General features: G+C 34.4%; 1 protein-coding gene and 1 long non-coding RNA gene across 3 annotated transcripts in view; one reads left to right on the top strand and one right to left on the bottom strand.

The window, feature by feature from the left end:
* The window catches only part of LOC146468422 (A disintegrin and metalloproteinase with thrombospondin motifs 6-like), a 54,873-nt gene extending 53,297 nt beyond the window's left edge, over nucleotides 1-1,576 (top strand). For both annotated transcript variants that reach the window (XM_085124602.1, XM_085124601.1), the window contains one exon: nucleotides 1,093-1,576. In XM_085124602.1, the coding sequence (XP_084980728.1) occupies nucleotides 1,093-1,403 (311 nt within the window). In that variant the 3' untranslated portion in view covers nucleotides 1,404-1,576. The remainder of the gene's footprint in view (nucleotides 1-1,092) is intronic.
* LOC146468421 (uncharacterized) lies at nucleotides 1,552-27,514 on the bottom strand. Its single transcript, XR_014867509.1, has 5 exons — nucleotides 27,431-27,514; nucleotides 24,062-24,287; nucleotides 23,119-23,737; nucleotides 2,398-3,353; nucleotides 1,552-1,772 (listed from the first exon to the last, which is right to left on the bottom strand). It is a non-coding gene; the product is annotated as an uncharacterized LOC146468421 (long non-coding RNA).

The following is a 27,514-nucleotide window of genomic DNA, read 5'->3' as shown; positions in this document are numbered from 1 at the left end:
GAAGTCTGGTACTTCTCCCTCCCTCATACAAAGTTGGGTGAAGCACTGTTTCCACTGCGAATCAATTCATTCGTTATCAGTATTGTCGTAAGTAAATGTAAGTACCGTACGGGGAATGTAAATATATTCGGAATGTAAATATTTAACTACACTACAAAATGGAGTGTTTTTTTAAAAGCTGGGTTTATAATGAGTCCTAACAATTGTGACCTGGGCGACTGCAGACATCATTTAACGTTTGCTAACCTTTCCTGGGCGGTTAATAAGTGATTTTGTCATCTCAATTTATAATTATTTATATCCCAGTATACGGCGCTGTCAAACTCAGGTGAATTAAGGCCTGGGCCTATATTCCTTCTCGAAAAATTGAAGGAGTGGCGTAACTTTGTTGGCATTTTAAAAAACTCAAACTGGCTTTAGGGTCTACTTGAAAGCAATACATTATAGAAAAATGAAAGGGTTAGAGAATTCTTATCTTGTCACGTGACGTACTAAGTTGATTTTTAGCCTTAAATTCTTTACAGCAAAATGGGGACATTTTTTATTACTTCTTGGAGGCTACCAAAAGTATTACACTGTTAAGAGTATTACGTTTATCATTTCCACGCTTGGCAACTTTGAGATAACGCAAATTAAAGGTATGAAAACATCAACGATTTTTATGGGACGACTGGGCACTGGTGCAAAACATTGTATATTTTCACAACTAACAAATAATTCAATGATTTCCAAGAATTTTAGTTTTGCCCGTTTTAGTAAATCACCATTAGTATAAACTGTTCCCATTTTTGGTGGAAAGTTTTCCATCATTTTCTGGCCGTACCGAGTCACGTGACTTAATTTGCATATGCCACACATACCAAATGGCAAGATTTGCAAACCTAGACGTCTGCTTAAGTCTTACGATATTAGGACGAAAGCCTTAGAACATAGACCAACCCCTGACTTTTTGGTCGACAGAACTGCCGGACCCATGCATTAATTTACTTGAGAATTCCAATAAATCCAAGATTTCCAGGCTGTCGAGAGTCTCTTGATATATCACAATAAAGCCAACTTCAAATATTACAAAGGACGTGTTTGTTTCACCAGAACAACTCCCCAAGATTACTCCCGTCGGATGCTACATAGAGAAGTTACGGGCCAAACGACTCCTGAGAGTTAAGTATGCAAGTTTTGCAGCCATGTACGACGCGTCAGATCCTTACGCAACCGTCGTGAAGTGCGCGCACCTAGCTCGTGACATCGGCTATAAGTTCTTTGCCGTGCAAAACTACGGTGAATGTTACACTGATGGGAATATAGCTGACAACTACGACACCTACGGAGAAGCCTCTCCAGAAAACTGTGTGGGAGGAGTGGGTGCGTCACTAACCAATTTTGTGTATCGACAAAGCCCTTAAACTTTGAATTATAGCTAACGTAACACCGCATTTTCTCTTTTTCTCTCAATTTTCTCGTTTTCTCAACTAAAAAGCAGTGGAAACGCAGCTAAGCATAGTCAAATTTTAGGAATTTAACAATGTAATTAAGCTGAAGATTCTTATTTAAAGTGATGAAATAAAATGTATGAAATAATTTAAATGACTCCTAAATAAGAAAACCGAATTATTTTCATTAGATAACCTTTTCTAATTTAAAAGCGCATAAATCAGACATTATGCAAAGGCATTAGGTGATTTATAGTAACTTTGATCTTTGTCCTCTCCAATTTAAATAAAGTACAGTTAGACGGGCCGATGTCGTATAAAGGAGTGTCAAACCGTAAATTTCTTAACCCCCTCACCCCCCCCCCCCCTCCACTTCACCGTTCCAATTCAAAGACTCCCAAATATCAGACAGTAAAATCCTCCAGATTAAAAGCCCTCCAATATATAAGCTCGTAGACTGTAGCATTAGCTGTTTCAGGCTGTAACCTTACCTGTTCTCGTTGTCAATCCCAATGAATTTTGAAACATAAACTTCACTCCAACGGTGATAAGTCGTACCCAGAACAATTTTGAACACATTTTAAGCCCCGTGGTGACATTTTTCGACACGTAGTGATCAGCCTTGCGCGAAGGAGAGCCCAATTCTGGCGATAGATGTTAACGGTCCTTCCTTACGCCTACGTTATATTAACCTTGTGAGTTGATCGAGTCAGTGATGCAAGTTATCTACACAAATTTTTCACGAGCAAGTTAACCTAATTCAGAACACTATGACCTGCTGGGAAACGTTTCCTTGTACCAGTGGGACAAAAACACTGGAAAATCTTTTCTAGGGTTTTTACTAAAAATAGTGTTGAGCTATTCCTTATGATATGTTGAAAAACGAGGATCATTATTAGTTGTATCACGATAATAAAGAAAATAATCAGAGTTCTTTCTTGTTCATTTTATGATCTCCATCTTTCACTTTTCTGTTTTTCTTTCCCTCTTTTTTTTCACAAACAAAGCAATGATTGTAACGAAAGCCATTAGTTATCGTGGTTTTAAATCATAGCTCAAGTTAATCGTTCGTCTCATGATAGGATTGATTAAAGAACAACTGTGATTTTTTCCCTATGACGTTCGTCTTTTAAACTTAAACAAAACGATTCAACTAACCCACTGCTAATGGCAGCAACTACCTTTATTTATCAAAAAAGTTTCTTTGTTGTTGTTATCTATATATAACTTTTCATCAATTATAACATAGAAAGGCAATTTGTGAGAGCTTTAATGGATGATTTCAGCCGGTGCGTTTGGTTAATTTGTGTCCATTCTCACCTCAGACTGCCAATCTTTTTCAAAATGGGTTATCCCAGCAATCGTTTGGACGACCAACGGAACAGCATAAATATAAGTGGAAGAACAAATAAAAAAGGGAAGAATTTCTCTTCGTGGCTTGATGCTTGCGTTCATGCTCATATCACCGGTTTCGTTTTGAAGGTAAACTTTTTTTCCGACTACTTCTGTACTTAAATTTATGATAGTGTCCTCAGCGTAGACCTGCTTTTCATCTTTCACGTCAAGTTGAATGGTAATAAGACGTTCCTTTCCCCTTGGATCTCGATATCTATTTCGGAACAAGACATTGTGGAATTTTATTACGTTTGTTGTTAGGGAGGGCAGGGAAAGGGGGAGGAAGAAAATAGGAAGAACTATTAAGCAGCTCAACGGATTGTTGTCAATATCGTTTGTTTGCCTTTTTGTTTATAGGTTAAAAAAATTGCATGTGGGATGGGGGTGAGGGGAGGGTTTGTCACCCCTAGTGCTCGTTCTTACGCCGACGTCCCTGCAGATAGGGATGATGAGAAATAGATGACCAGACATCTGGGAATATAAACTTCGGGTTATGTGATACCATCAACATAATGTTAAGCACATGCGCTCTGTAAGTAGTTAGATATTTGGGCGTATCAACCCACTTTTCAAAAAATGATAAAAAATCCCATACAAATCCTTATGAATCCAATATTTTTTCTAAACCCCATAAACCACACATTATCTCACCCCAATAACTACATAAAATACTATTTCAGCCTTTGAATTTAACAATGAACTCCTGCAACGGAGACGTCAAAAACCTAAAAACCTAAATCCTCGGTTTTCAAAAACCTAAACTCAAAAACCTAAAAACCTAAATTTAGCTTTTGACCTAAAACCTAAAAACCTAAATTTTCCTTGCTTTTTTCAAAACTGGTTTAAACCGGTTATTCAATTTTATGTAACCTTATTTATATGAACAACCAATTTGATCACAATGATAAAACATATTTTATTCATCCAACATTTGAAAATTACGGAGCCTCAGTTGATGGTTATATAATCAATCGTAAAAGATTAGAACCTAGAAAAGGATATTTGTCTGAGAATGGCTATTATATAATTTCTCCGGGACGTAACAATACATGCCCCGCTCATCGATTCGTCTATGAGGCCGTAAATCAGACAAATATTTCTCCTGGATTGCAAATAAATCACATTGATTCCAATCGCCAGAACAATTCAATTGTAAATTTGCAATTGGTTACAGCCTCTGAAAATATGAAACACATGCACAAAGCCAGAAAAGAATTTTTGAACAGTTCATACTCTGAAGAAGAATTGCAAACAGTCAATAGATTAATGGAATTTCCACCAATGGAAGACAATGATTGCGAGTTTACACGCACAGAAAATAAAATAATCAATAAGATGTTTTACAGAATGTGTAACGATTTGGATGACATTAATTTTCCATTTTACAATGATTAATCATCAATGAATACAAGGGTTGTTTGGCTATATTTTGAATTCAACAATGGTTGATGTCTTTTTGGAGGGTAATTTGGACATGAATTTGAAAACCTTAACGATATAAAGCGATAATTATAGATACTCTCATAGAAGAAATGAGAGGAACAAAAAAATCAGACAACGCAAACATGAATTTTTCTGCTGGTGAGAATTCATCAACACAAATTCCAGCCACAAATACTGTTTTTTATGAAGGAAAAACATATCATATTCATCCAATTTACAATAATTACGCGGGATCAGAAGATGGATACATCATTAATCGCAAGAGATTGAATCCAAGAAAGGGAAGATTACGATTTGATGGTTATTTGCAAACAACTGTTTACAATCAAAATGGTAAAAAATTATACCAAGCCCACCGGTTCATCTGGGAAGCTGTTAACCAAAAAATAATTTCAGAAGATTATCAAATACACCATATCAATAATGATAAACAAGACAATTCGATTGAAAATTTGGCGCTTGTGACTAGACAACAAAACATGATATACAAAGGAAATGAATGCAAAGGAATGAAATACAAATCAACACAAAATGTTGAAATAAAATGTGATGTATTTTATTATCATCCAGTTTATACGAACTATGGAGCCAACAAATTTGGTCAAATATTTAATAAAAAAACCAAAAGATGTTCAATTGGATGTATACATACTTCTGGTTATATGGCAACCAGATTATCACAAATTGGATTACCTTGTAAACAATATTTTATTCATCGACTTGTCTTTGAATGCATCAAAGGTGAAATTCCTGATGGAATGCAAATAAACCATATCGACTCAAATAAACAAAACAATTGCATTAAAAATCTTGAATTAATGACTCGTTCAGAAAATGCTAAACACGCTCATGAAGCCAAGAAATACAAAACAAAGATTGAAATTGAAACTGAAAAACCAATTAAATCAATTAAAATGGACATTGAATTGGAGGAATCAGAAGACGAGTTTACAGAAGATGAAAAACAAAAAATTGATAAAAAATACAATGCAATAATCAATAAAATCAAAAATGGTAACTTTCCATTTAAAAAACAACTTCAAGAACATTTACCAAACATGGAATTTTGGTGATTTTTGTAGTTTAGTTTGTAGTTAGTGACCTCCAATTTCATGAAAAATAAATGGAATTTGAGGCCATGTTGCCACAAAACAGAAACAAATCAACGAAGCCGTCAGTCCTTCCACAGATGACTGGCATGGATGTTGCCTCCAGTCTTCATCCATTAGCAAAACTGGAATCACAAAATAAAAATAATATAACATATAATATTATGAACAAAAATAATTTATCAAAATTAACGAAAGATCAATTAATAGCATTATTATTGGAAAAACAAAAACCGGTTCCAATGCCGAGAACCAAGAAAGTGAAACCAATACCCTATCCACGAAAATCAGTCAAACAAATGGTAAAAGATTACGAGAATACAATCATCAAGCCGCCAATGCAATTCAGAGATCGACCAATTGTTCAACCAAGAAACAACATTATTCCTCCTCCAAAACAATTTGCTGATAAACCCAAAGCAGCACCAAGGACTAAGAAAATGGCTCCGATTCCTAGACAGAGAACTCAAATCACAGAAGTTGCAAGAGCATTCAAGGGATATAACAAATCTTATGAAGTTGGAATTAAAAATGAAACAGATCCTTTGATACAAATGAGTTCAACCAGATTAGCTATTGCTCATTTTATGAAACAATTATTAACTCAAATGAAAGGAATAAAATTTATTGAAACTTTGACAATTTATTTTGAACAACAAAAAGGAAACCAAACTGTCTCCAGAATTGGATATTTTAATAGTAAACCAAAAACAATAACTAATGCCAATGATTTTCAAGAATCTTTGGATGTTAATGTTGAACAAATTATGAATGATATTCACAAATGGATTAGTGAAGGTTCAGCTTGGATAATTAAATCAATCAATGGACATTACATTAATATTATCAAATATCAGCCTCTTACTGGAAGTTCTTACATTAAACTTCCAACTGAACTACAACATAACAAAAGTGGATTGATTAATCTCAAGAATAAAGATAATGAATGCTTTCGATGGTGTCACGTTAGACATTTGAATCCACGAGAAAATAATCCACAAAGAATCAAAAAAACTGACAAAGCATTTATGCCACAATTGAATTACCAAGGAATTGAATTCCCTGTTTCAGTCAAACAATACAACAAAATTGAAATCCAAAACAGTATCAACATCAATGTTTTTGGTTATGAAAACAAACAAACTTATCCAATTTATGTGTCCAAAGAAAAGTTTGAGAATGTGATGAATCTATTGCTAATCTCAGAAGATGAAAACAAACATTACTGTCTTATCAAAGATTTTAATCGATTTATGCACCACAAAACCAAATCACATCAAAGAAAACATTTTTGTATGCATTGTTTGCAATGTTTTTCATCAGAACGAGTTTTAACCAAGCATCAGGAAGTATGTATTGAAATCAATGGTGTACAATCAATCAAAATGCCCGAAGTTGGTTCCAAAATAGAATTCAAAAATTTTAATAAACAAATGCAAGCGCCATTCGTGATTTATGCTGATTTTGAAGCAATCACTGAACCAATTCATGGTTGTAATCAATCTAACCAACAATCTTTTACTGAAGCTTATCAAAAACACACTGATTGCGGTTATGGTTACAAAGTTGTATGCTGCTATGATGACAAATATTCAAAACCAATAAAATATTATCGTGGAGAAAAAGCTGTTTACAAATTTATGCAAGCAATGCTTGATGAAGTCAAATATTGCAGACAAACTATTAAATACAAATTCAATAAACCATTAGTTATGTCTCCAGAAGATGAAGACAAATTCCAAAAATCAACATCTTGTCATATTTGTGGTAAAAAATATGAACCAAATGTTAGACGTGTCAGAGACCATTGCCATATTACTGGAAAATTCCGTGGCTCAGCCCATAATCAATGTAACAGGGATTTTACAATAACTAACAAAATCCCTGTAATATTTCATAATTTGAAAGGATATGATAGTCATTTTATAATGCAAGAAATTGGTAAAATTATTGAGACCAATACTTATGTGGATAAAAAAGGTGAAACCAGACAACACAAAATTAATGTAATCCCAAATAACATGGAACAATACATGGCCTTCATGTTGGGTTATAATTTAGTATTTATCGATAGTTTACAGTTTATGAATCAATCATTGGCAAATCTTGTAAAAAATCTACCAGAAGATGCCTTCAAATATACCAGTGAAGTTTTCAAAGGTCGTAAATTACAATTAATGAAACAAAAAGGAGTTTATTCGTATGACTACATGAGTAATTTTGATAAATTCAATGATACTCAATTACCAACCAAAGATGAATTTTACAGTCAAATGAATAATACAAATATCACTGATGAAGAATACAGTCATGCACAAAATGTTTGGAATACATTTCAATTGAAAACCATGGGCGAATACCATGATTTATATCTCAAATCTGATGTATTATTGCTGGCTGATGTTTTTGAAAATTTCAGGAAAACATGTTTGGAATACTATAGATTGGATCCTTGTCATTATTTCACATCTCCAGGATTGAGTTGGGATGCAATGTTGAAAATGACTGAAGTCAAACTTGAATTAATCACGGATATTGATATGTATCAATTTGTTGAAAAGGGCATGCGTGGAGGAATCAGTTACATAGCCAATAGATACGGCAAAGCTAACAACAAATACATGCAAAATTGGAATCCAAATGAACCCAGTAAACATATCATGTATTTGGATGCAAACAATCTATATGGATGGGCTATGTCACAACATCTTCCAACTGGGAATTTGAAATGGTTGAATAAACAACAAATAAAAAACATTAATTGGAAAACGATTCCCAAAGATAATAAGACTGGATATTTATTGGAAGTTGATTTGGAATATCCTCATGAATTACATGACCTGCATAATGATTATCCATGTGGCGCTGAACAAATCAAAGTGGCACCAAATATGCTGTCAGAATATTGCCAAAGAATTGCAGAAAAATTTGGAATAACAAGTGGACAAGTCAAAAAACTGATTCCAACATTGGCAAACAAATCAAAATATGTATTACATTATCGTAATCTGCAATTGTATCGTGAATTGGGTTTGAAATTGACTAAAATATATCGTGTTCTATCATTTAACCAATCACCCTGGTTGAAGGCATACATTGATTTCAATACACGTCAAAGAACTAATGCAAAAAATGCTTTTGAAAAAGATTTCTTCAAATTGATGAATAATTCAGTGTTTGGTAAAACCATGGAGAATATCAGAAAACGAGAAGACATCAAACTGGTGACTAATGAGAAACAATTATTGAAAATGACTTCCAAACCAACATTCATCAATAGCAAAATCTTTAATGAAAACTTGGTTGCAGTCCATAAAATAAAGGAATCGTTGACACTCAACAGACCAGCCTATGTTGGTATGTGTATCCTTGATTTGAGCAAAACATTGATGTACGATTTCCATTACAATTTCGTTAAAAACAAATATGGTAACAAAGCTAAGTTACTGTTTACGGATACAGACAGTTTGACATATGAAATTGAAGCCGAAGATGTGTATCAAGATTTTTGGAATAAAAAAGAAATGTTTGATAACTCGGATTATCCATCAAATCATCAATTTTATGACTCCACAAATAAAAAAGTTATTGGAAAATTCAAAGATGAAGCCGCTGGTGTACCCATTACTGAATTTGTGGGATTGAGATCCAAAATGTATTCATATATCAAAGAAAACAACAATGGTGGAAAAACAGCCAAAGGAATCAAAAAGAATGTCATCAAAAATGATATTCAACATTTTGATTACAAAGATGTGTTGTTCAATGAGAAACAATTATTTCACCAAATGAAAACAATCAGAAGTAACCATCATGAACTTGGTAGTTACACCATCAACAAGACATCGTTGTCATGTTTTGATGATAAACGATATTTGTATCCTGATGGAATACACTCATTGGCCTATGGTCATTATGCTATCCAATGATAGTATCAACTTGTGATCAAAACATTGCAACAAAAACTTGTGACAAAACTTGGTTTTTATTTGTTTTTTGATAAATATTTGATTTGAACACTTTGACTCATCTTTTGTGATGAGATATTTAATTTTAATGTTTTTGGAGAAAATTTGGTTTGTTTTTTGGTGAATATTTGGTTTCAATATTTTTGAAAACATTTTTGTGTAATTATATTATATACTATATTTATACAAAAATGAAATCCATTTTGAAAAAACCAAAAGATGTTTCCAAGCAGGTGGAATCATCTCTGTGCCAATTCCTGCATTGCAAAGATGAATGTGAATTTTGTGGATATCATGATGAATCCAAAGTTGAAACACAACAATCAATGCCTGAATGTTGTGGATCACAGAATTTGAAAAACATGGAATGTCAATTAACGTGTGTTGCTTGTGGACAGGTTGTTGGTGAAGAATACAAAACAGAATATATCAATTTTCATGCCAATTTGTTCAAAATATACAAGAAAACAGTGTATAATAGAAAATACCATTTGTCGCATACATTAGATAAAATTATTTTGAAAAACAAAATTGAAATCAGTTGTTCAACCAATTTCAAAATTCATAAAATATTCGTTGAAATAAACAAAATACTGCCACAAATCAATGGCAAACGAAAGAGAATAATCAGTTTGAAATATCTTTTGCATAGAATATTGCAATTTATGAAAATTGATTCTTCCCAAATTGAGTTGACAAAATCCAAAAAAACAATGAAATTATACAATGTTTATTGGGATAAAATTATGGACATTATTGGCCCCCAAATCATGCACATTATTAATCAAACATAAGTGAATATCTGATATTTTTTATCATATTTGTCACCCCATTTATCGACAATCGGCGAATTATCCAAAATGAAATCATCATTTTGAGTAAGCTTGTTTGTCAAATCATCTCTATCAAAATGTCCATTTCTCATTATTTCTTTTATTTCATTTAATAAATGTCCGTAAGTTTGAAAAGCATATTGGCATTGATAAAGTTTGATTTCAACTTTTTTATGCTTCATATAAGCTTGAATTATGACAGACACCGATGATATTGCCAATAATGAAGCTCCACTGGTTGCAACCGATGATGCAATACCACCAGTTGCAAATACAATGGATGAAATATTACCAGCGAATTCCCATTTTTTGAATCTTTTGTATGCACTTTTGTACATCCACATCTTTTTGTGATATGTCATGTAATAAGCTTTCAATTCATCAATTTCTTCTGTTGATAATTGATTTGAAATATGATTGAAATCAATTATTAATTTCTTCTTTTGCATATATTATATGGTTATCTTATTTTTGATGCAATAATAGAAACCAGTTATTTGACCCAAAAACATGCATTTTTTCATCCAAGGATATGTTTTTTTCTCATTAATGGTGTACATGTATCCTTTGTCATGATGATATTTGTTGTAAAATTGACCATAAGCATCATGTAATATTCCATGAGACCTGATATATGGTTGCCAACCAAATAATTTATGGAGAATTGCTGTTAACCATCCATCTCCAGGCCCAATTAATCCGATTCCATCATGAATTAACTCTTTGTAAACTTCATCAGGTAAACCTGTGTTGTAATGTTTTTCATACAAATATGTGAATATTACGATACTTTTTATCATGCATTCCTGTCTGGGTAATATTGGAAGACTCAATTTACGGTGAAAATCTATCATCGATGTTCGAATGTGTTCTTGCAATTCTGACAATTCTTTCATTATACAATTTGATTACAATATTTTTATTTAGTTATTTTATGAAATAAAGTAACGGAGTCCACGACCTAGTGGACATTATTGTCAGGTAATTGTATCCTAATATATTCAACAAAATACTTCATTGTCCAATCAGATGGATGATTGTTGAAGTAGCAATAATAGTTTTCAAATGACACATCAAAGAAGAATTCCAATTGATCAAATGATGATGACACCAAATCGGATTTGGAATGATGATATCTGTCATTTCTCCTGATATATGTGTTTGTCACAATAATCTCTTGCAATGTATTGATTCCTTTAATGTCATCTTTACTCAATAATTTTATCCATTTGTAATTTGTTTTTGGTATTGTACCACTTTTTCTTCCTATTCTCATTGCAACTTGATTGTTGAGAAACGTTACAGCTTCCTGAGCTTGTTGAGCTTTAAACTGAGCCAGAGCTTGTTGTATTTGTGTTTCAATATATGGTTTGATGATGTCTTCATTGTTGTTAATTAATTGTTGGAGTGAAATTGCATGATTTGAATTAACTCCATCTTTTATCACCAAATGTCTGTTTTCTGTATCCAAATGACCATCATCATTCACATGGATAGATTCTCTGTGTTTGTATCCATCTTCTAAGTTGTCATAAGTTACTGTGTATTCTATTTTATCTCCATTTTCATCAAGAATATGGTTTCCATTTTCATCTTCAACGTATGGCATTATATTAATAGTGTTGATAACTAAATTTCAAAAGTTCCTGTGACTTCTTGGTTTATAGTTGGAGAAGTAAACCCTGGACGTCTTTTAAAAATCCCCATTTGAATTATCATGGGTTTGATTGTTGTATTTGTAGTTACAAAATTTCTCCCAATTTTCATATTAAATTGTATTAAATGGGAAAATAAAGTTTTACTGTTAGCAATGGCGACAAAAGAAACTTGGTAATGATTTTTTGTATTAATTACAATATTTTTTATTTTAACCGGGCCTAATGTTCCAAAATTGAAACCATGAACATTTTCAAAAACTCCATTTTTTATGTTGCCGTTAACAACACTTGAAGTTTCAATATTTGACAACCAACTTTTATTGACAGCATGATATCTTTCAAAATAATCAGAGTATAATACTTTCAATTCAAAAGTTCCATTAACAGCAGTTCCTGCTCCAATATTATCCAATATTGACATAGAATCAATACTGACAAATTTTCTTGATTTGGGCAAATCAAATGTATTGCTTCCACTTATTATGTTTCCAATTCTGTGGTATGTGTCAGTGTTGGTTGTTTCACCTTGTTTTTTCCCATTTATCAAAATTTGTGCATTTGCAACTTGTTGATTGCTTTGGAAAACAATGGAGTATAGATTGAAAAAGTTATTTCCATCAGCAGCGATTTGAAAATTATTTGTTGGATTTGTTCTTTGGAAAACACCACTGGCAATAGTTCCAGTGTATTTCGTTTTGAATAAGTTGGTAAAATAACCCAAATTCATTGCTTCAGAATCAAATATCGGATTTAATAAACCAGAAATAATCTTATTATTCATATCCAAATTGACTTTCATCTCCATATCTCCATTTTTATATTCAAACATTTCATTATCCAAGCCATCATACACTCCTGGATAAACGCTATCTGACCAATCTTTGACACCGTAAACAACCAGATGACATTGTACTGGAGTCGCTGTAGCTGTTCCATGCATCGTCAAATAGATGTAATTTGGAGTTTGTTTGCTGTTGTTATTGAATTGAACCAATAGCTTGCTATAAGCAGAGAAATCACGCTGTACAGCTTTGTGGATGTATGCTTCAGAAGCAGTACATGATAATTGAATATTAGTCATTTCTGGTGGGTAGAATTCAAACACAATTGTGTATGTTCCAATAGCAAGAGTATAAATATTGAAACCTATCCTTGATCTGTAATCATTACTTCCACTGTCTTTAATCAATGTGATATCATAAGCTTTTTTATTCTGATGTGGGGATTGATTGAAAGCAGCTATTCCATACACTATGATATTATATTCTGAACTGCTTTCATCGGTATCTGTAAGATATTTGAATTCATTTGTTTTATGGCTGCTGACAAGATGACTTTGCTCCAATTTGTCATCAAAATATTTTTTGGTAGTAGCATCATTATCATCAGTTGGTTGAGCCATATCTTTGATTTGTTTATTATTCATATCAAGGTTTCCAGTCATTGCAACACTTCCATCTTTTTTCAAATATACACTCAAATCACTTCCAACAGATGGTATTTTAGCTATTTCTGTATCAACATATGCTTTAGTGGAAGCATCATTGGGATTGGAAGGATTTCCAAGAACGATTATTTTATGACCTCTCATATCTAATTCACCACCAAGAGCATTGGGTGTTAACCTGTTGAGAAAGTTATGATCAACGTAGTGTTTATTAACAGCATCGTTATCATCAGTTGGTTGAGCCATATCTTTGATTTTATGATTGTCCATATCGAGGTCACTATTGGAGACTTTTTGTAAATATTTAGTATCACAGAAACCTAAATTAACGACATCATATGTATTTTGTATATTGGCTCCAAGATGAGTAATTTGTTGATTACCCATATCCAGATTTCCAGTCATTTCAACAGTGCCATCTTTTTTCAAATATGTAGACAAATCAGGTGATGGTATTTTTTTAATCTCATCATCGACATATTTTTTATTCGCCGCTTGATCGTTATTATCGGGTTTTAAAACACTAATATCAAAAAATGTTTTCCGTCCAGTAATATGTTGTTCTGTTGATGTAACCATTATTTCACTTTTAGCTCGTCCACCATGGCCATCAAAGTTTTTCAAATCTGGTATATTAAGATGAATGTTTTCATAAGACTGATGCTCAGTCAATAATCGAACATCATTGGAGCTGCCAGCCCCGTCTGGCGTGTCTTGTAGATAAATACTATTGGTATGAACACTTCCACTGTTGCTGTAAATTACTGCTTTATTAGCTCGCACATCACCAGGAGCATTATCCAACAATTGTATTTGGCTCTTTGTGACAACATCATTGGGATCAGCTCCTTGTTTAACATTAACAAGTTTTTTGTTTTGTATATCATAATTTCCATTTGGGGTTAATTTAAACCCTATTCCTTGAGGCCCAGCGGCTCCTTGAAGAGGAACCGTTGTGAAAGAAGACGATGAACTATGTTCGTTGAATATTCCCATTTATATCATTTGGTTATATTGTTCCATAAAAATTCCTGTTAATTCTCTTCATGGGCTTATCAACATATAGAAATGAAAATGGCTCTTTGGTTGCTTTAATGTATTTATCCTTTTCGACACCCAACTCACGGGATATCAGACCTCTTTCATTGCTGCTAGGAAAGTCATAGACACAGAAATGAGAGCAATTGAGTCGAATATCTTTTGGTGTTTTGTAGAACGATTGGCTCAGATAAATAACAGAGCAGTTCTTGTGTCTGCCACGAATAAAATAATCAATCAATGGTTTCTGGTTTTTTTCACAAATAAAGTCATCAAATATGACTATCTTCTGGGCATCTTCATCCTTCAATTCCTCCACTGGAATTATATCATCATTGCTACAAACAAGGACATTATACCCGACACTATTTGATATATCAGTCAATGTTTGTAGCATATCCTTGTATTTTTGTTGCTCCAAATTTTTGGCATATAAATGTATTCTATCATAATACAAAAGTGGTTTCATCAGCATATGGTACAATAAATTTGTCTTTCCAGATCCTGAATTACCACATATTAACATCCGAAACGTGTCACTTGGCATGTAACCATACAATCTTTTGAAATTAGTGTTTTTATCATGTCTGTCATAGTTTGGGATTTCCATGTATATCAATACATTATATAAGTTAAAAAAAGTTAATATAAGTTAATAATATAATGGATCTACAAAGATTAAAACAACTATCTGAAGCCAAGATTAAGGCTGGAACAATAACCAAACAAGTTAGAGATACATTGAAGGAGTACAAGCATGATAAACAAGATTTACAACAAGGTTTATCAGAAACTTTCAAACCAATTATTAAAGCTCAAGAGGAAACAAAACAAACAATTGATGAAAAACAAGACAAACTGATTGAACAATTGGAGAAAAACCAAAAAGCGTTAACTTCAGGTTTGGAAGACATTGCTATGTTAACTTATCAGCCTGAAACACAATCACCAGAAGCAAAGCTACCAATTGGCTATAAACCATTAATGATGTCACCTGATGTTGAATCAAATTTGGATGCTGGTTTTGATATTGATGAAATCCAAAAATTGATGCAATACGATCTTGCACCTCCGAGTTCTGTTCTCCAAGCTTCTATGCAAGGAGATATTGACATCAAGGATTACGATGCTTATATTGGCAAAATGTTGAAAAAACTTGGAACAAAGAAGGGTCCTTTATCCAAGGGCCAAGGAAAGACCAAGAATAAAGACAAAATTGATAAAATAGATGAAGATATAAAATTATTGCAAAAATACAAAGGGCGCATTAAAATAATCCCAGAAGGAATGAAAACCATCAAAAAAGGTTCTGGTTATACGCAACCAAAGAAGAAATACAGCAAAAAATTCAAGAAATTGGGCTCTGGTGTTGTTTATTTCAATGATGCTAATGATTTGATTGACAGAATGGAATTGCTTGGTGGATCCATTTTGGCTGGCAATAATGGAGTCAAAGAGGAATTTTCACAAATAGCCCATAAATTGAATCAACTTGGCTTGATAAACAACAAACAACTCATTGATTTATTGCAACAATATATAATTCGCTAGGACGCGGATTATTCTTGCATAATATATAATCAAATAATATATGCAAGAAAGAGCGATACATATTTCATCTGTTAACCGTCAAAAAATAGGTCGAAGTCGGCCTGAAGACTTTATTATCAAATTTGATCCACCATTGAAGCTTGACACAACAATGAGACATGAGCTAGCTGTTGATCGAGTGTCAATGACATACTCGTGGCATAATGTCAATGCAGGATACAACAATAATACAATAAAATACAGCCCAGATAATGGTACAAAATGGGAAACAATCACATTTGTTGATGGAATGTATTCATATGATGATCTTGATGATTATATCACTCAATCAATAATTCAAAATGGAGATAAACCATCTTCCAGCAAGGGCATCAATCTATATTTTGTGCTTTCATCATATAGAGTTGTCATTGAGCTGGACAACCAATGGCAGCTTGATATTAGAAACTCTAATTTTGGAGCACTTATTGGATTTGAACCAAAGTTAATTAACCAAACTGAACATGGGACAAAATTGCCAAATATTACCAATGATATTGACGTTTTGGACATTAATTGTGATATAATAACTGATAGCCTCAGTGATGGACGATTCACAAATACACTGATAATGATACCCACTGACAATTTAACAAGGAGTTATCCCTTTACTTTTGAGCCAAAAAGAGCATTATTCAGCCCAGTTTCCAAGTCAATTATTTCAGAAATGGGGATAACAGTGACTGACGCTTTGGGTCGGCCAATTGACTTGAATGGCATTGACTGGTTCATGAGCTTGATTCTCAGGTCTAGTTTAATATAATATATCAATATATGGTACGACAAAGTGAATTTAAGCCACGTTTTGACCCAGAATTGGGTCGTTATGCGATGAAACATATCCATGGTGAAGGAATTATGGATGTTTTCAGATCAGTTGGATCAAAACTTTTCGGAAAAACAGCAAAAGAATTAGCTAAGAAAGGAGCCAAAACTGCAGCTGAAAAAGCAGTCACCAAAACTGGTGAGTTTGCTGGTAATAAAGCAGGTGATAAAATAATTCAATTATTGAGCAAAAAACAACCTTCCAAAACAAAATCAGTGACAATGAGCCAACCAAAAATGGAGCAGCCACTGACTGATTTTCAAATAGCTGAGAGAGTTAATAGGATGATATCTGGTGGAAAACTCAAAAGAAGGAGGAAATGAAAATAATGTAACATATCTGTATAAATGAAATCATTCAGAAATCCAAAATACATTGAGAGATATGAAGATGTCTTCTTCCAATTGGAGACACCATTGAATACTGGTAATCCAGGAAATAATAGGTCACAAAAGAAAGATGGTTATCGTTTTGTTGTTGACAACACAGGAGAAGTGACCCCATTTGATTGGTATAATGCAAGAATATCAGTTGGTTTTAAAGTCCAAACAATGCAGAATGCAAATATAGCAGCTGAAGACCATAATGGTATTGTTAATGGTTCACACAGTCTTATACATGATTTCGATGTAAGATTGAATGGTAAAATGGTATATGATTGTAATGATGCAAATCATTGTGTTAATATCAAGAATCTATTGGAATATAGTCCAGGATATGCTCAATCGACAGCAACAAATGAGTTTTTCTATCTGGATACAAACCGACACGCTGAAGAACGATCAGCTGAAGATAACTACAATAAAGGATTTGCTGTAAGAAAAGCACTTTTGGGTCTTTCAGTGGTTGTCAATACAGAAATACCATTGAATCGATACTCATTCTTTGAAGCATTGATGGATGAGTTATTGCCATCAACAAGATTGGAATTAAATTTGCAGATTGAATCTGATACTATTCTAATATGGCAAGCTGGGGCTGATTGTCGTGTAATTATTACCAGAATGGAGTTGATTGTACCAAGAATCACTTTCAATTCAGAGGGGCAATCACTGTATATGAGTCAGTTTTTGAAGCCACATAAATGGGTTTATTTGCGAGAAAATATTGAGAGAAGTAATTCTTCAACACAAAGAAGTGGTAATTTTCAGATAACAAGTGGGATTTCAAAACCAAGGCATGTATTTGTTTTCATTATCAATGATGCAAATCTTGCTGCACAAACAGTAAATCCATTTTTGTACAATACATTTAGTGTATCAACAGATCCCAGAACATTGCTAAATTGTCATTTATCTGTGGCTAATGGCAATGAATATCCTGATGTACATTACACTCCAGAAGCTGATTTGACTCGAGTTTACAGAGATGTCCTCAAATATGTGCATGCAAACAATGAGTACAGTCAAGGAACTTTATTGAATGTCAACAATTTCAAAACACTATTCCCATTCTTGTATTTCGATTTAACAAAACAAAAAATGGATATCAAAGATGGTACCACAAAGCTGACATTCCACTATGAATTATCTGGCACAACTGCAACTGCATATTCAGTTTATGCATTGACATTATACGAGCAAGACGCGGAGCTCATTCAAAAAGATGGCAAACTATTGTTTCGATAATTAATGTAACGTTAGTTATATAAAAGATATGACAACTTATCATTCACATGGAGTAACACTATCAATTGGGCAAAAAGATAGACTAGCAAAAGCATTAAAAAACAATTCAGCAATAACAATAAGATTATCCAGTTCTGAATTAACTGGACCGGATCAGCTGATGTTAACCAAAACACAAATAAATAGGCTGAAAAAGGCAATGCAAAACAAAACTGGAGCAGATATTAAAATAAGCAAAACACAGATACGAAAAGCTGTACAACAAGGAGGCAGTCTTTGGTCATCATTATTCAAAATTGGCACAAAATTACTACCAATGGCAACGAAAGCAGTTGGACCATTAGCTACTGGAGCACTTTCTGGGCTTGCAAATGTGGGTGTCAATAAAATATTTGGTAGAGGACAAGTTGGTGGTTTCCTCATTCCTCAAAATAAAATTGATCAATTAATAAAATACAAAGATTGGCTCACTGAAGCACAAAAGAAGCAAATTGTCAATGCAATACATACTGGTGGACAGATTGTAATTAAACCAACTAAGACACAATCAGGAGGTTTTTTGGGTACTTTACTGGCTTCAATTGGCATTCCAATGGTTTTGAATGCATTAATGGGCAAAGGCTTGCAGGTGGATAGAAGTAGATCCAGAAGATCGGTCCCAGTTTTTGTTCCAAACACAACCAAAAAAGATGGTGGTTTGGTCCTACCACTTAATTATAGACCGCCTCCATTTTTCGGTACATGGGATCAGTATGGTAAAGGGAAAAAAAAAACCAAAAAAGGAAAAGGTCTGTTGTTAGGCAAAAACAGTCCATTCAAGGGGATTCCATTAATCGGAGACATTCTGTGAAATTCATAAATAAACCAGTCAGTAACTTTGAACTCATTGACTGGGTCAAAAAACTCAAAATAAAACACTTCAGAGGCATTTACAGCAGAGATAATCTACCACAAAAGATGAAAAAAGATGAAGTTGGTATCATTAACCTGGATTCACAGATTGGACCAGGTACACATTGGGTTGCGTATCGAAACGGAGACAAATATGTAGAATATTTTGATAGTTTTGGGTTAATTATGCCAAAAGAAATTATGCAATTCATGTCAACAAGTGGCAAACGATTAATGTATTCAGGTGATGAAATCCAGGAAAGAGATTCAGTATTGTGTGGCTATTGGTGTTTGTATTATTTATTTGAGAGACAAAAGGGTACAAGTATATTGAAAACAATCCACAATGCACATTTTGACATGAACAATCAAAGTGTCAATCATAATTTTATAATCCAATATTTTAAAAAATTATCTAATTAGTTTGTATAATGGTTGATATAAGATATTGTGAAGAGTGTGATGAATACACAGAATTTTCAGGAAAATTATGTTTATGGTGTACATTGGTAACAGATTCTGAGTCAGACTCTGATGATAATTAATCTAATATAGTGATATAAAATGGTCAAATCATATTGTGTTAAACAAAAGAAAGAAACTGAATGTATTGAGCCTGCAGGTTACAAGCAAGCCAAAAATGGTCGGCTTATGTTCTTCTGTACATGTGCTGAATGTGGGATAACTAAAACCAAATTTGTTAAAAAACAGGGAAACTAAATAGCCCCTCTGAAGGGGGGGGCATAATGGATACTTTAGGATCAACTGGTGCTGATATGTTAATTCAACATGCATTACCATGGATGGGAAAGAAAGCAGTTGAAATGGGTCGATATTATGGTTCTGAAGCACTTAGAAACCCTAAATTGCAGAAAAAAGCTATTGATTATGCTATCTCTAAAGCAACACCTTTTGTTCAAAAGACTGGATCAGAGATGTTTGATAAATTATCAACCAAAGTAAGGCCAAAAAGAAGGTACAAAACTGACCGAAAAGAACTTGATGGTGGTAATTTAGATACAATTTTAGAACAATTTGGCACACCAGGTAAGGTTGCATCGAAGTCGATGGATGTTGTTGGAACATTAATTCCATCAACAAATGAAGTCTTTGATAGATACAAATCCGGTGACATTGCCAAAAGTGCATTTAGCACAGATACTGGTATATTGTCGAGTCAATTTTGGTCTGGCAAGGCTGGAAAAAAGACATTAGAAAAATACAAAAATTATCCATGTGAAAGCATGGTAAAAATTGGGAGCAAATTTCACAACACACCGAAATGCTCAAGTTATGATGCAATTGGTTGGCACCCACCAAATTGGGATGAATATGAAAGAGGCATGAAGGGTCGTCCCAAAAGTCGTTCCGCTGTCCTAAGCGGTGGATCAATTGATATACACAAAATGATAGGTAAATTACCGCGTCCAAAATCTGGATGGGTATTACCTGGACACAAATACACTGGTCCATACAATGATTTGGAAAATCAAGTCAAATATAACCCCAAAACTGGACAAATATTGGAAATATATGATAAACCAACAGGCAAAACAGATGCAATAGCCATGCAACATGATGTTGATTATTCAGTTTGCAAAGATGACAAAAAATGTAAATTAAAAGCTGACAAAAAGATGGTAAAGTCATTGGATGCTGTTCCATATTCCGAACGACAATGGGGACATTGGTTGGCAAGAAATGCAATAAATACAAAATCAAAATTGGGACTTGGGGTTCCAAAAAACGTCAAAAGCCGTCGGGTAAAGAGGAAAACTGGCAAGAAGAATTAGCTAATGAGCTGCATAAACCCATAAGACGTAACTTTACTCGGCGGCGTGTTATTGTAAATAATATTGATGAAATATGGGCTGCTGATCTTGTTGAAATGCAACAATTCAGTAAATGGAATAAAGGTAATAGGTATCTTCTCACGACTATAGATGTTTTTAGTAAATACGGCTGGATTGTTCCATTAAAAGATAAAAAAGGTGAGACCATAACGAAAGCATTTCAAAGCATATTCAAAGAGGGTCGAAAACCAAAGTATTTGTGGACTGATAAAGGCTCAGAGTTCTACAACAAACATTTCAAAGACTTGCTCAGTAAACATAACATTAAACTGTATTCGACTGAAAATGAAGAAAAGTCCTCAGTTGTTGAGCGATGGAACCGAACGATTAAAAATAAAATGTGGAAACGATTCACTGCTCAAGGCAATACAATGTATCTGGATATTTTGCCTAAAATATTGAAGCAGTATAATAACACTAAACACAGTTCAATAAAAATGACACCGACAGAAGCATCTAAGAAAAAGAATGTAGGAACTGTTTACTTCAATCTATTTGGCAATTTGAAGCAATTATCATCTTTGCCAAAATTTAAAGTTGGTGAAAAGGTTAGAATATCAAAGTATAAAAGAAAGTTGTTTGATCGAGGTTATACACCCAATTTCACAGAAGAGGTTTTCTTTATCGATAAAATACAATACACTAATCCAATCACATACAAACTGAGAGATCTCAATAATGAAGAAATTAAAGGGAGTTTTTATGAACCAGAATTATTGAAAGCTAATCAGGAGATATTCAGAATCGATAAAGTTATCAGGAGAGATTACAAGAAGAAACAAGCTTTGGTAAAGTGGAAAGGATACAGTGATACCTTTAATACTTGGATCCCAATCAAGGATTTAGTCGATGTGTAATCATTCTATCATACAGTCACGGTTTCACGAGTATTCGATAGCGAGTCGATTCAATAAAAAAATCTATTGTTGTGTGCAAGATAAATGATATTCTTACCTCAAAAAGCGTCTACAAACATCAGAACAATGAAAGTGGAGAAATAAATGTTCAAAAATCCCAAAACAGGAGCCATAAACATTAAAATACAACCTCTTCGCAAAATGGCAACAAAATGGCCGACACGTGTGTTAAACAAACTAGTGTCCAGTCCGCTTTGGGTTGTGTGCATGAAAGCGCATGCGTGTTAATCCAAATCAAGCAATATTACGCAATATACAGAAAAATAGCACCACAAGTGTAAAAATTTCAGAACTGAGTGTAATATATAGGTAATCGGGTCACTATTATATTAGTTCACAAACTCTGGTGAAGCTTTAGGGTGGTGTCAGCTGGCCCCTGACTGAAACCTGTTTAACGGCTTGTGCAGATGGTGAATTACTGAGTAGTGTGGGATGTCTTCCAGTAGACGGTACCTCCAGGGTGAGCCCGCTCAGGCCCTACTGGTTTACAGCGGGGTGCTCAGAGTTCTTTCCCGAACTCAACCTCTGTCCCAGAGGTAAACTGGGAAATGGACAGCCGCCTTGTCAGCGGCGGGAAAAAGACCTGGCTGGGGCCAGGCAAGTAAACAGCCAACCGAGCACCCCACGTTCAGGGTTTTGTCCATTTTCGTGACAAGTCACACAACGTCACGCGTGACAGTAACGGCATCCAGTCACACAACAACCATAATGATTATTTTTTTATCCAAATTGGTGTTCAAAAATATTGTATTCATCATTCAAATCAGCGATTGATGAGTTGGTTGGATTTAATCGATGATTGTTTGTGAGTTTGGTGTCATTTATGAAAAACCTAAATTTAGGTTTTAGGTCAAAAGCTAAATTTAGGTTTTTAGGTCAAAAGCTAAATTTAGGTTTTTAGGTTTTTGAGAAACGAGGATAAAAATTTAGGTTTTTTGAATTCAAAGGCTGAAATAGTATTTTATGTAGTTATTGGGGTGAGATAATGTGTGGTTTATGGGGTTTAGAAAAAATATTGGATTCATAAGGATTTGTATGGGATTTTTTATCATTTTTTGAAAAGTGGGTTGATACGCCCAAATATCTAACTACTTCTGTAAGTGAAGGCAAATCCCGCGTGCAAATGCAAGCATTTAAGGAGTTTTATTTGAGTGTATTAATAGGGAGTTTAAGCAGCGGCGACGGCGACGGCAACGACAACGACAACGCCGCAAAACAAAACGTTTAATGAGCAAAAACAATCGCTCTGCAAAAATTCGACAACGTGAAATGACCAAATTTAAGGTTTTGTGGAGAACGTGAACGCACGACGGTGAATGTTTCATTTTCTTTTTTTAACCTGTATGCCACTCCTACCAATTTTAATTGGTTCCTGGATAGTTCGACATTTTTGTCAAAGTTGAACGAGTTGAAATAATCGCGAAGTAGTACAAATGAAAAAAAGATATATTTTCAGGTGACATTTTCGTTGCCGTTGCCGTCGTCGTTGCTTAAGCTGCCTAATTAAATATTGGTGGTGGACGAAAAAGATGTCACCAGGAAATTAACAAAATAAAAAGAAGACGTTCTTCTCTGTTGTACCCTTCTAGCTGTGTTTTATTTAATTCGAAATAAACCAGTTTAGACTCAATACAAGGAAACTGGTAGTCTTGGTAGTTTATCCCCTGGAATCCCTCTGTTTGGACATCTTGACATTGTGTGATGAAGTTTCCTTTAGAAAATAAATAGTATTGTCAGTTTTGCTTGTTTCCACTTATAGTATTTCAGTTCCTTTATTGCCCATCATTTTATTGTTGTTCGCATCCCTAGAAATTCGATGTTCGATGTTAACTAGAATAACGAGTGGGTGAGTGGATAATTAATGAAGTCCTTTCCACTGATTCGGATAATCTCATTAAGCTACATCTGCTTGCTTAGCAAGACTGAAGTGTACGAAGGCAAGCTCTCGGTACTTGACCACAGCCAAGAATAAATTAATCCAAACCAAATATAGTCGACAAAGAAGCTGTGTAACACCTAAACAAGTGGCCATTACCTGCGTTTAAGCACTTCCAGGATCGTTCTCGGCATCGTAGAGGGAACTTCCTGCGTCATATTCGTTGTCATCGTACTGGGCGCTTCCGGGGTCATTGTCGTAAAGGGAACTTCCTGCGGCATAGTCGATGTCATCGAACTCGGGGTCATTCTGCGGCAAGTTCTTACCAGTCACCAATGTAGCGATGAGCAGCAGAAGGAGAATTCGTAGCATTAGCGCCATAACTCTGAAAGGGGGATAACACAGTTACCTAGACAGACATTTTAATCAGAATACCTAGGATTATTTGCAGGTTTACTGTACATGTATTTTTTTAATGGCCGGTTTGCTAAGTGGAAAACATTTCCAATTCTAGCAGCTTTTTTCAGACAGAAAATTGTGAATCGTACATAGGAGCAACGATCACTGTAGAAAGTTCGAAAGATTGGAAAAATCAGCCGATAGTCATAAAAGTTAAAAGTACTCGCTTCCCATCCAGAACACTCCCAAACCAACAGAGAGTGTGCTCAATTAGTGCTCTGCGTTTAAATGCAAGCTTCCCCTTAAGCGTTTCTGAATATTTTGACATGCCCCTTTAGTGTCAGTGACAAAATATAAGACCCCAGGTGGAGATAAAGTACCACGGATGGTATTGAGGCAGACACGAAGAGAGAAAGATAGAAGTTAAAACGATCGAGGAAACATAATGATTGGCAATTAGCACTAAATTAAATTAGCCCCTCCAAATAAACCTCCCAATTAACCCTCATATTTCAAAATAAACGGCAATGGAGTCATTACCAAATTCCAGTTTTATTGGCCAACAGAACTTCACACGACAGGAGTACCATAATTTTTCTGTAGTTTCTTTGTACGAAAGCAATTGTTCCCCGACCATGATGTTGCCGTTCCAAATGTGCTATCAGGCTGAATGTTGAGAGCACTCGCTTCCCACCAGTGTGGTCCGGGTTCGATTCCCAGACACTCGGTGTCATATGTGGGTGACTTTGTTGTTGGTTCTCGTCTTTGCTCAGAGAGGTTTTTCCCCGGGTACTCCGGTTTCCCCTTTGCTCACAAATCAACACTTCTAAATTCCAGTGTCCCCAGTTAGTGCTCTGCGCTAAAGACATTGACACTTAAATAAAGTAATTTATGTTTCAAGAATTAATAACCCAACAAATACAGAGTTATATATTAGCGGAGCCCCGCGCGCCCCCCCATAACTAAGAAATTTTGGTAAGCCCACGAGTGCAAGAAATTTTTGTTATGACGTCACTTCCCTTCTACCGACCGACCGTACTTACGTACGCTCCTTCATGTAATCCAATGTGAAATGACACTCAAACCCTGTGCTGCAACCCGAGTTTTTTTCGGCGGGAAGTGGGATGGCCAATTTCTTTCAGAAAAACAAACGAGAATTTTGAAGGAAACTAATTGTTGTATTCGTTGAATATTTCGACAAACGACATATGTCAAGAAAGCAGGCGACTAATAATAATCATATTCTCCTTTTGTTAACTTTTACTTAGAGAATAGAACTATTTCTGTAGAAGAAATATTCACAGCGTTATGATTTTTTTGCAGCGCATATTTTTAAACACGCTCTAATTTTAAGCTCTCACTGAAATATTTCGGAAGACAACCAACAATTATTTTTGCTATATTCTCCTTTTGTTAACGTTTATTAAGGGACTAGAATTATTTCTTTTTGATGCTTTTCGTTTCACGCACATGTTTTAACGAGTTTTTATCACTCCTAGATGTAGCGTGGGTAAATAAAGTATTGTTGTTATTGTTATTATTTCTGTAGGAGAAATATTCCCAGAGTTATGAATTGTTTTAAACATTTTGCGTTGGACTTGTGTAATTCATTCCCCCATTCGCAGCGCATATTTGTAAACACGCTCTAATTTTAAGCGCTCATTGAAATACTTCGGACCACAACCAACAATTATTTTTTCCTATTCTCTCCTTTTGTTAACATTTATTTAGAGACTAGAATTATTTCCTTAGGAGAAATATTCCCAGAGTTATGAATTGTTTTGAACATTGCGTGTTGGACTTGTCTATTATTTAAAATCATTTGCTATTCGCGGCGTATTTGTAAACACGCTCTAATTTTAAGCGCTCATTAAAATATTTGGGACCACAACCAATCATTATTTTTCCTATATTCGCCTTTTGCTAACGTTTACTTAGAGACTAGAATTATTTCTGTTTGAGAAATATTCCCAAAGTTATGAATTGTTTTGAACATTTTGTGTTGGACTCGGTGTATCATTCGCCATTAGAAGTGCACATTTGTAAACACGCTCTAATAAATTTTAAGCGCTAACTGAAATATTTCGCGTAAACAGTTTGCTTCATACGCACTTAAGACATACAGTCGGACCTCTATGAAGCTGCCACCTATTAAGCGGCCACCCTCCATTAAGTTGCCACTTTCCAAAGTCAAGTCCCGAATTATCTGTCAGTAAAGTGCTGTATGGGATACCTCTATTCAACAGCCACCTTAAGCAGCCGCGGCCACCTTTTTGTTGTTACAACTTTACTATCTATTATTTTTTTCCTCTATTAAGCGGCTGGCAAATTATCTTTTCAAGCGAGATGGTGACAGATAATATGAAGGTGAGAACTAATAACAACAAGAACTGCAATTTAATCTCCACCATAATGACACCGATCAACTCCGACACTTCAGTTCCCCAGTTTCAAGGTTATCATGACCTTACCCTATCTATCGGAAAGGCAAATGACTTAAACGGCAAACAGCAGTGACGAATTATTTTAAATTAAGCGTCCTGAGATATTTTTACAGACTGTTGATGCAAAAAAGGGCCTAAGAAACTTGTTGTTTTGTTACATAGATTTGCATATTTTTCTGTACATACTCAACAGTAAAAAATAATGCAGTTATCGACTACATGCTCTCTGTGTTAGAGCTAGAACTTTGCACAGACTTGAAATACGCAAATAATGGGCTCTTAATGTTTTGTTTCAATGATTTTTGCATTCATCTTAAAATATGTTGACCCTAGCCTTTCAACAAGCGTTTTGCTATATAGAGGATATAAAATTACGTTGACTGCCATTTCTACCCAATTTACTCTATTGAGCGGCCAGTTTCCAAAGTCCCCAGGGCGGCCGTGTAATAGAGGTCCGACTGTATATAACTCTAGAAAGGATCAGGAATTTGTACCGTTATTGCGTGTTATTAAGTTCATACAACAAGCAGACTTAAATGTGTAGATATATTTTTATATGTAAATGCTATTTAAAATATTTAAAAGGAATTGTGGAGGTCCGCTTTTAGGCTGGGCTAAATAATTATATATATTTTTGTAAATACTATTGTTTTAACTAAAGGGAAAAGGTCGACTTTTTCAATACCTTACGATCAGTGAATGTTTGAATCCTTACAGGGATGTTGAGCTCTTGCTTGTTTCACAAGTGATCTGAAATTGGATGATTAGA

Source organism: Pavona decussata, unplaced genomic scaffold (assembly GCF_977016875.1).
Source record: "Pavona decussata unplaced genomic scaffold, jaPavDecu1.1 SCAFFOLD_131, whole genome shotgun sequence".
Taxonomy (NCBI): Eukaryota; Metazoa; Cnidaria; class Anthozoa; order Scleractinia; family Agariciidae; genus Pavona; species Pavona decussata.
This window is presented reverse-complemented; position numbering and strand designations above follow the sequence as displayed.